Source organism: Trichoderma camerunense, assembly GCF_050948025.1.
Source record: "Trichoderma camerunense strain CBS 138272 chromosome Unknown V8C40scaffold_2, whole genome shotgun sequence".
Classification (NCBI taxonomy): Eukaryota; Fungi; Ascomycota; class Sordariomycetes; order Hypocreales; family Hypocreaceae; genus Trichoderma; species Trichoderma camerunense.
The window spans coordinates 3,205,289-3,215,052 of NW_028145368.1; the positions used below are offsets into that span (position 1 = coordinate 3,205,289).

Genomic DNA, 9,764 nt, shown 5'->3' on the forward strand with positions numbered 1-9,764 from the left:
AGGAATATGTCACATCCTGCAGCCCTATATGTGATTCGGAGCACATGTTCGTAGCCCTGTTTGTTGGACGCGGTTACTTGTTATTGCGGTATCCGAGGTTGAGGTAACAAGACATACTATCCACAACCATATCCTTGTTTGCGGCTGGCTCAGCCAACGTTGGCGCCAAGACGCGATGAGCAGAAGCTGGAAATAGCCGATGTACCAAACAAACCTCAGCTGACAAGAACGGTAGATGTAACGGAGGTCCGAGAATATCACGGAAAATCGAGTGCTCCGCAAGCAATGAGCACCCCCTTGGCAGTGGTTGAATCCAGTCTAGATTGCTATTGTTAGCGTAGCGGCTGAAATACCAAGGCGCCTAATTCTTGATGGTGTGCTCAAGGGGGGCCTGGACGCACCTCTGCTGGCGATCAGGCCGTCTCTGTTGGATTGAGATCTGGCCGAGATTGACGCACTCCATATTTTTAAGCTTATTTGCACTGCGTGGTGGCTTCCTGGTCCACATGAGATATGAGATTTATTGATCCTCCGAGCCTGACGAGAGCGCACTGAGCGTAGACTGGGCCTTGCCTCCACTACCGACGACGCTGGCTAAATTCCGTGTGTTTGGTTGTTACTTCGTAATCTAGCAGATTTAAATCAAATTTATGAGCCCTGAAGATGATGATGCATCACGATTTTGCTAGTATGCCAGGAAAGGAACTGGTCAACAACACGAGATGGCCCCCAAAGGGAGCAGATAGTACCCGGGTGGTCGAATCATGGGGCATTTATCAGCTTGGTGATAACTTGTCGAGATTCACGCTGTGAATACATAGGAGCAGAATCATATGTGAAGTTGTGCTGACGACGACTCTTGGCATATCCTTGAGATAACAAATGTCAACCGCAGCACTGCCACTGCCACATTCTCCGATAGCCCTGCTGCCCTGCAGCTTGCCAATGTCCCTGTTACACAAGTAAGAAAATTCAGGAAAACTACATTTAATACATTTGTTAAGTAAATGCATTTTCATTTGAGACAGTGGCAAACCGTTTTGTAACAAGTAGTTGGAAGCCTGGATTCACGACGAAGAAAATAGGAGGCGGATTTACCAGCTGTAGACGGAAAATGGCCTACCATTACCATAATTCAAGCGCGTGATTCATATTCTGATAATTGTAATACTGCCAAGACTTTTATCTCTCCCTGGCCTTTCAGCATCTAAAGCAAGGGAGAATTGTGGCTGCCGAAGCGGTGAGAGTTGGGCGCATCAAAGGCAACAGACTTCCTACGTATTCCAGCTGAGATCCGATACGCGCCCGAAATATAATCATTCTGTGGCCTAAAAAAAATTCCGACAAGTATCCGTGCTCTCTGATAGACGATATCTTGAGCAAAATAGCAACTATGGCACCTTGAGAGGTGCAATCGCCACTCCCATAGAGTCAGTGGGGGCAACTCTCCCTGCAGATGACCGGAAATTATTCAGATAAACTATCATGTAATCTCTACTTCATATGGATCATGGCATTCAATGAAAAATTAAAAGATAATGCAATCGGTAAATAATTTGTTGCATTAGGAAGCATGTGACCTCATTGTGTGCTGGATACTGTGCTATCCTTTCCGACCACCACAACGTTGCTGGCTGTCTTATCACTCACTTCCGTAGCCTCTGTAATTATCCGTCCAGCATGGTCATGTGTTCTATCCCATTCTTCCACTTCAGCATTTGGCACTTTGACCAACTGATGGCTCTTTGATCCATCATCAAGGGTAACAACCTCTTCTCGGATCTTATAGCCTCGGAAGTAAGGAATGCCGTGAATCCAAAGCCAATAATATGCGACACAGGCCAAGAGACTATAATGAATTAGCAACCGATTCCTATTCGTCGTTGTATCCGGATCTTTAAACTTACATGCCAATCGAAGCGACCACATATGTACCATACCAAAAGCTGACGTCGCCACCTGTTGCTCCCCCTGCAGGAGGATACCAGGGCATCACGAGGAGATAGAGGTTTTTCAGGATGCTGAACCAAATGACGATATCCCAGGCTTTGAATTCTGGCCTTGGGAGATTGAGAGCCTTTCGCTTGTGTCTCACGATGAGGAGACCGACGCTCATCAAGAAGTCGAAGAAAGATCCGGGGTAAATGCGAAGATCGCTGACTGTGGGTCTTGTTAGTAACAGACGGCGGCAACAGAGAGAATCAACATAGAGTCTTGATACGTACCGAAATTGAAGGCATCGCCAGCAGGAGGGGCAAGGATCATAATAAGTGTGATGCCGTATTTGAACAGATACGGCCCGAGGGCAGTACCAAGAGGAAATGTTGAGACCCAGAATTTGGTCCACGGGAGTACGCCTTGGCGACCACACTCGCGAATGATTCTCGAAGTTCCGATGAACACTGCCACTAGATTGCCAAAGGCACTAATTGCAATAAGAAAGTTGAGGGCCTTGACTTGCTTGGTATTTCCAAACACGTTTATAAAAAATTGATTGGCAACAGTTAGTTTGCTCTTGATGATGTCTTCCTTTGGGACTGAGATGAAGTACAGTTAGCATAGTCCCATGTGGCCAGCTAGGGAGATTTTGTGCACTTACTCGCAGCATAAAAAGCGATGACGGTGAGAATGTAAAGAATGCTGACAGACCAGATGGCAATGTAACCATGCCGTCGGATCTGTTTCACAGGGTTCTACGAGGCAGTGTAAGAAAATGAACCAATGCGTGGATAAGCCCATCCAAAGGAAGCTTACCTTGACTTCATTGGCGACATTGAAAGCATTTTCGAATCCCGAGTAAGAGAAAATGATCTTGTACAAACCATTCGTAATTCCGTATGCAGTAGCTTTTCCTTCAAAAGAATTATGAAAATTGGCTGTTGGATTCTCAATGCGAGTATGTCCTCCGAGGACCACGAATCCGGTTATAGAGATGAACACCAATGTAGCGATTTTGACAAATCCAATGCCATTAGCCAGATGATATGCAAATCTGTTGTGTAAGACGACGACTAGACCGCTGTATGAGTGTCTTGTATCTTTCCGAGCATAGTCATTCTCTCGTAAATTATAGCAGACATACCTAGAAGAGCGACGGTATAACCAGCAATGGCCACTCCCTTAAGTTCCCAATCCGTCGGATTATGATCCGTCATCTTGTAAAGATATTGAGCCAATACTAAGATGAAACTCGACGTTAGATGTTTCAATCCTCATCTTAATCAGACAGGCTGCTAAATCACCCACCGTATGAGTTTGCACTGCTAAATGACAAGATGACAGACTGAAAAGCAAATGCGGTTGAGAACAGCCAGCGTGGGCGTGGAAACGCTTGTTCGAGATACACCACCTCAGCGCCGGATCGCGAAGGAAAATAGGCAGTAAATTCGAGATACACAGCAAACGCTGTAATCGATGTCAAGAAGCCAAGAGCCCACCATATTAGACTGAGCCCTATACTGCCGGTGCCCGCAAGAATTGTTGAAGCTGCCGATCCTATCGTATAAGAAAGACTGTTCCTTTTCAAACATTGGGAAGAGTAGTTTACTGACGAGTTGAAAAGATGCCTGTGCCAATCATCTTGCTCACATTGAGAAACAAGATTGTCAAGGGTCCGACATGGTACCCCAAAGGCGATGATTCTTCGACAGGTGCACCAGAAGCATCTTGGTAAGATGTCTCTTTGTTGTTGGCTCCCTTGCCAGCGATATAGTAGGTACCTCCAGCGACGAGCTCAGAGGGATCGCTATCTGATGTTGATCCGCGCTCTTCTGCTTCGGCAGGTTGGGTCTCTTCGCCGCTGCGGAAGGGACGCCGCCAGAAAGAAGGCATTGTCGCTAAATGCACCCAGTCACTTCTATCTAGTTGTAGCAGTAAGTGATGATGACGTTGGAGGGTAGTATCCAGCCTTAGACAATTGTCTATGAGGCCTGGTTTTTACGATTAATGAACAAGATGAAGCACCGGTGAGAAGCTTAAATGAGGTCGACTGAGACATGTATGGGATTTAATTGCTTTTGGGCACCACATAACCACGGCTGTTTGCTAGGGATGCTACACAAAGATGATCTACACCCTCTGCCAGTCATTGATGGCGAGCTTGGCAACGGGGATCCCCGTCTGGTGGATGCGATACTATTGATTGCGACGATACAAGGCAGCAATAACGCAATCAAAGAGACTGCCATGAATCGCTAAACTCGTCTATGGACAGAGTCCTTGGCTCTGAGCCTTGTCTAATACCATTAGGTGACATGTATGCAGGTGATGCCTTTACGGCTGAGTGTCTCACATTACACCAATCTCTCAATCATAAGAACCCTCGTGGGGGTAGCGGATATGTAGAAGAATGGGCTCATTCATCGTGGAGAGCACGAGATGGAATTGGCCGTCGAAACCTTATCGCCCAGCCCGAGAAATCTTCCAAGAGAGAAGATAGGTCACATTTCTCCATGTCGCCATATTCGTAATTGTGATGCGATGTGGTACCAGGATTTTCAGGCCTTGACTCGCTAGGCTGGTGTCGGGTCATGCGAGTTGAATAGGCAAGGATGCGTGTGCAACTACAACCAAATTGAGGAAAATGATTGTGGTTGGCCCAGCTTGAATGCTACAATATAGGAATTTCGCCAGTTCGAGAACCTTTTTCGGATGACGCCGCATGAGATGAGCTTATCTGTGAACCGGTGGCGATCTAGCAAGGATGAATGCAGCTGTACTGTATGTAATTATGTGAAGCCCATGCGCTACCAAGGATACAATCATTCAATTTGGCAAAGAATTCCCAAATACGCACGTGGTGTAACTGCTCTTCTGGATATTGGATATACTACTGTAGACCTCCTCGCGTAAATTGATTCATGTAGTCTACTGGTACTTCTCATCAGGCTTCTCATCAGGCTTTCCGTCACTTGCGCTACGAACTCTTGGCTCCAGCGGGAAGACGGAATTTTCAGGCTTGACGTCCTTGTAAATCCTGTTCCATGTATCAGTCAGCGGCTCAGGCGTCTCCCAGGCAAGTTCTGGGTCACGCAGCCAAAGACGGACAAGATGACGTCTATTGTTAGATGGCATTAGCGGAACTGTACACTCTGAGGAACTATTATTCGTATAATAAACACGCATACCTTTTCTCTGGAGAATCCCGGAATTTATCACGAGCATGGAAAATGCTCAGATTATTAGCAAACTGAATGTCGCCCTTGTGGAAGTCGAGCGACGCGCGGTACTTCTCAGCTGTGAAATGTAAAGCATCCAGTGCCTCAGCTTGGGCTTCAGTAATTGGAGGAATATCAGTCGATCGAGGGAGACCCCAGTATCCTGTGAAAGTACGTCGCGCATATTGGATGATCATGCGCTGAGGGGTGTCTGCAGTAGCGGGCTGGAAGTATAGAAGAGGTCGCACGGTATGACTCTTGCCGCGCTTCCCAAACCTAGCAAGAATTGTTAATGAACCACGATGCCAATATAATGTAGGAACGCTTGTTTCCTTCACTTACTCGTCGACGACCCAAGGCTCAGACAAAGTCCGGATAAGATCAGGCCGTGTTGCTGCGAGCTCATTGTACACATGCCAGCTGCTTGACAGGAAGCTCTGACCGCCCTCCTCAGGCTCTCCCAGAGCGAAGAGAGCAATCACATCTCCGGCATCAGTGTGGAAAACTTGCTTGTCAGCCGTATAGGCTGGCGCTCCGATCTTGTGAGGATCAATCTCCTGACTGAGATCCTTGATGTGTGCGAGAACAACATCAGCTGGCTTTCCGTCGAGTTGATGATCTTGGCGGCCACGAATGGGGGCAATGTGAGATGCAATGCCGGCATAGATGATGACATTCTCCTCACGGCTGTAGTTATCAACCGGAACACCCTTGACGACCTTGAAGCCGTGACCTAGATGAACTTCTTTTGAGATCTCCCGTAGAGTATCATGAAGCTTTGACAGGGGAAAAGTCTCTTGAGTAACGTAACCCAGGCCCAAATTGAGTGCTATTGAGCCGTCGTGTTAGTATAATCGCCAATGGCCTCACTCATCAGGGGTTAATCTAGGGATCTCACACTTGAAGTGGCGAAGGGCTTGGTCGATCTCAGCAATATCGCTCTCGGTCAAAACGTAGTTCCAGTCGTATGTCTCAGCCAAGGTTCTTCCATCCCAGACAAGATCGGACTCAAGCTTGGCGGGAAAGCCTTGTGGGAGAGACTTTTCTAGCTTCTCGCTTTCTTGGCGCCGCTTGATGCGGTTGAGGTAGTTGTCATAATCGGGAGCATATGAAATGTCCGGCTGTCTAGGAATTTGAACGGCGGCGGCGGCCATATCGAATAGAATTTGCTTTTAGAATACTTAAACAGAGCCAATTACAGGATATCTTGAAATGCCTCGTGGTCAGGGCCTACGAAAGAAGGACATGGTTTGCTCGCGCGTGTGCCTGATTTATTCTGTTTGATCACATCGGTACATCCCGGCTTTACAAATCACCACTCCACCATCGGCTAAATGTTATCACCTACACCTGCTCTCTGAATGTCGTCATGAAGGCTGGAGAAGGCTGGTCTCTCATGATAGGACGTTGATGTTGTTACCTAAGCCGAAAATCACCTGCGCTCATGTCGCCATCAGTAGCCAAGGGCTCGCAATCGGTTGGATCATGTCGGCAGCAGTTGCTACTAACTACATGTGTAGAGTGATCACTGAGAACGAACCAATCAATCTTGTTCAATTCCTAGGTTGATAGCTACTCCAACGATCCCCGCAACAGATGAGAAGCTCTACGGAGTAGACATCCTTCTATTAGCACATGTAAGTAGAATGCCTCCGCATTAGTGATTGATTCCAGTGACCCACAGCGGTATGATATGGACATAGCCGCGGAGATGAACTGCATCATGCACTGCTTACCCGCAGCCACGAATTCGATGTTCTTCACCCTAGGCACTACGGATATAAACAAGAAACGCAAAATAACAAATGACAATACAAAAAGAGAACAACTCGGTAAAAAAAGAATTTACAGTTTAGAACTGCTGGCGGTCTCTCCCGCCGGGAATTGAACCCGGGTCTCAAGCGTGACAAGCTTGCATACTGACCACTATACTACGGAAGATGTTCCAAGCGTTGAATCGCTTGTTGTAGGTGGATCTTGGCGGAGATCGGAGCTTATTCCCATTAAGAGTGATTGGAGCAATCTTGATATCAAACTCCCGTGCCCTCCGCGTGAGGACGAAGCTGATGATGTTTCTCAACGATTCCTTGACTGCTAACCAGTTCTCGATCAATGCTGTAACTTTGGTTGAGCAGACTGAGGAGAAGCCCGAAACCAGCCAGAGCACAGCAGACTGCCCAGACAATGTGCAGGCTATCGACAAAGGCCTGTTGAAGATCGTGCTTGTTCTGGCCGTTGGGCATCGATTTGATGATATCGACTAAGCCGGCGGCGTCGGCGCTGTAAGCCGTGGCGTTTGGCGCAAGATTCGGGTAATTGAGGAGGTTTGCGGTCATCCGGTTTTGGAATATCACCCCTCCGATGGCGACTCCTACAGCTTGGCCGAGCGATCTGAAGAAACTAAACATGGCCAAAGCCATTGGGACATGTTCTGGAGCAGTGGTTGCCTGTATTGCAGAAGCCACCGATGGGAAGAGGAATCCGAGACCGATCCCTGAGACTAGGTTCAGAAAGATCCAACCAGGCACGCTTGTTCCGACCTTCAGCGTGCAAAGCAAACCTAGACCCAGAGTTGCCAGAGCCCACCCCGACCAAATTGCCCATCGGTATTTGCCAGTCTTTGTGATGGCTATGCCAGCTATCGCACCTGCGGGTGCCACAGTGAACGTTTGAGGGAAGATACATACTCCGGTTAAGACGGGACTGTACTCTTTCACGGCCTGAAAATACAGCGGCATGTAGTAGACGATGCACCAAACGAGCAGCCCCGAGAGCCCGGCACTGACAAACGAGACGCTGGCGGTACGGTTCTTGAAGAGATCGATCGGAATGATGGGAGCAGGAGCAAAGTACGCTTCATAAACGACGAATACGCCACACCCGACGCTGCCAATAAGGAGAGGGACCAGTGTTCTCCACGAGTCCCAGCTGTACACTACACCACCCCACGTCAAGGGAATGAGAAAGGCCGTCGTGCTACCGATGAAGATGACAGAACCGATATAATCAATTCGACGAAGCTTGTCAGAAAGCGATGTTGGGACGAAGTGGAGGTTCATAAAGACGACAACACAAGCAATTCCGATTCCGACAAAGGGGAAATTGATGTAGAATATCCACCGCTACAGTATGATACCACGGATATTAGCCACTCGCAGACATGTAACTTGTATTGGTGTGTTGTGTTTCTTACCCATGACGCGCTGCCCGCGAAAGCGCCTCCAATGATGGGACCACAGACGGATCCCACGCTCCACATGGCATTCATGAGGCCGTAATACTGTCCTCGATACCGCATCGGCACCAGGTCAGCAATGAGAACTTCGGTAATGGCCGAGATGCCTCCCCCTCCGACGCCTTGTATGCATCGGCCAACCAGTAGCTGAGTCACATTCTTCGATACACCTGCTACCACGGCACCGATGAAAAAGAAACCTATGCCAACAATGAAGAGAGATCGACGGCCAAATATGGTGGAAAAGGAAACAAAATTTGGCTGGAAGACTGCGCATCGATATGTTGGTCAGCACTGTGGAAGGATAGAGGCAACGCAGGGCGGAATATACCTGTTGCGCACAACAAAAATCCAGTACCGGCCCAGAAGGTCTCTATGCCAGAGCTACGAAGCGCTCTTGAAATTGTCTACAAGTTCATTCTTAATCATCTGAGCACGTATTTCAACAAAGGTCAATTGTACTGACCGGTAATGCTACACCGATCGATGTGCTATCCAAAGCAACCATGAGTGTTAAAACGCAGATGGTAATGAAGACCAATAATGTGCGATTCGACATTTTCCACTCAGGCTTTGATACGCGATTGGTTGTTTCGGATTCATCCTCTTCGCGAATGGCGAGAGGTTCTGGCCCAAGAGACGACTCTGCTTTTGCACCAGACATTGTCGTTTAATTGTCCTATGAGAAGGTCCTGATGTCTTTCCAGCTGTATAGCAGTAAAGTCGAATAGTCGTAAAATCTACGAGAAAGAGGATGACAGGCGAGTCTGTTCTTCATGTTGAATGCCTTCGAATCGAACCTAATATATGAAAAGATGTCTTTAAATGCCATATGTGCCGGGAGGCCAGTCAGTTTGCTAAGGATCGAAGAGATGCTGTTGGTTCTAGGTGTTTGTACGGAGTATGAAGTATCTCGGTCGCTATAGCCTTACGACCGAGTCCGTGCCGTGCACACGGAAAAGTGCCCAGGCCAACCAAATATTCGCCGAGACAATTAACATACGCTTATAGACCGATATGAGCCGAGACTCATCCCCATCCCGACTTACCCTGTAAGGCCTTCAAGAAAGCCATATTTTAACACAAAAACCCTACAAAGAGAGCTACACGAACTATTCTGATGATTGATCGGAGCCCCCCATAAGACGCCACGCGTGGTCGACAAATAAGTTTGGCTTGTTTATTACTGTAAGCTCAGCGCATGTGGAGAACAAAAGACAACAGCAAGGTCAGCTTATATGTGTTCTCTAATGTATTTCCTATAAGTATATCATCATGACATGAGCTTGGATTCTCTACAAGTGTCTCTCAACAATAACTTGGAAATGTTGGTTATAAGATATGGACGGTTACTATTCGTTGCCAACATAACG

General features: G+C 47.6%; 3 protein-coding genes and 1 non-coding gene across 4 annotated transcripts; all 4 read right to left on the bottom strand.

Moving 5' to 3' along the window:
- Window positions 1-1,563: 1,563 nt before the first annotated feature.
- Window positions 1,564-3,956, bottom strand: V8C40DRAFT_282824 (amino acid permease-domain-containing protein). The gene is made up of 8 exons (XM_083221852.1): window positions 3,552-3,956; window positions 3,247-3,486; window positions 3,083-3,178; window positions 2,755-3,011; window positions 2,600-2,693; window positions 2,226-2,537; window positions 1,908-2,160; window positions 1,564-1,849 (listed from the first exon to the last, which is right to left on the bottom strand). The coding sequence occupies exons 1-8, from the start codon at window positions 3,829-3,831 to the stop codon at window positions 1,582-1,584; spliced, it is 1,800 nt and encodes a 599-aa protein (XP_083078489.1). The 5' UTR covers window positions 3,832-3,956; the 3' UTR covers window positions 1,564-1,581.
- An 826-nt stretch (window positions 3,957-4,782) lies between these two features.
- V8C40DRAFT_234460 (TauD/TfdA family dioxygenase) lies at window positions 4,783-6,633 on the bottom strand. The gene is made up of 4 exons (XM_083213622.1): window positions 6,055-6,633; window positions 5,499-5,985; window positions 5,127-5,432; window positions 4,783-5,056 (listed from the first exon to the last, which is right to left on the bottom strand). The coding sequence occupies exons 1-4, from the start codon at window positions 6,308-6,310 to the stop codon at window positions 4,867-4,869; spliced, it is 1,239 nt and encodes a 412-aa protein (XP_083078490.1). The 5' UTR covers window positions 6,311-6,633; the 3' UTR covers window positions 4,783-4,866.
- Window positions 6,634-7,025: 392 nt separating this feature from the next.
- On the bottom strand, window positions 7,026-7,097 carry V8C40DRAFT_t35. Its single transcript has one exon. It is a non-coding gene; the product is annotated as a tRNA-Asp (tRNA).
- An 89-nt stretch (window positions 7,098-7,186) lies between these two features.
- V8C40DRAFT_262113 (major facilitator superfamily domain-containing protein) lies at window positions 7,187-9,055 on the bottom strand (the record flags this gene model as incomplete). Its single annotated transcript, XM_083219338.1, has 4 exons — window positions 7,187-8,278; window positions 8,350-8,660; window positions 8,723-8,798; window positions 8,858-9,055. 4 exons carry the CDS (start codon window positions 9,053-9,055, stop codon window positions 7,187-7,189), a joined length of 1,677 nt encoding a protein of 558 aa, XP_083078491.1.
- Window positions 9,056-9,764: the final 709 nt, after the last annotated feature.

Bases quoted from the DNA above. Each gene is read 5' to 3' on its own strand.
- V8C40DRAFT_282824 (XM_083221852.1), bottom strand. From the start codon at position 3,831: ATGCCTTCTTTCTGGCGGCGTCCCTTCCGCAGCGGCGAAGAGACCCAA. The intron at 2,694-2,754 runs GTAAGCTTCCTT...ACTGCCTCGTAG, and splicing joins ATGTCGCCAATGAAGTCAAG to AACCCTGTGAAACAGATCCG. The intron at 1,850-1,907 runs GTAAGTTTAAAG...AATTCATTATAG, and splicing joins GTGGTCGCTTCGATTGGCAT to TCTCTTGGCCTGTGTCGCAT.
- V8C40DRAFT_234460 (XM_083213622.1), bottom strand. From the start codon at position 6,310: ATGGCCGCCGCCGCCGTTCAAATTCCTAGACAGCCGGACATTTCATAT. The intron at 5,986-6,054 runs GTGAGATCCCTA...ACGGCTCAATAG, and splicing joins AGCCCTTCGCCACTTCAAGT to CACTCAATTTGGGCCTGGGT. The intron at 5,057-5,126 runs GTATGCGTGTTT...ATCTAACAATAG, and splicing joins CGGGATTCTCCAGAGAAAAG to ACGTCATCTTGTCCGTCTTT.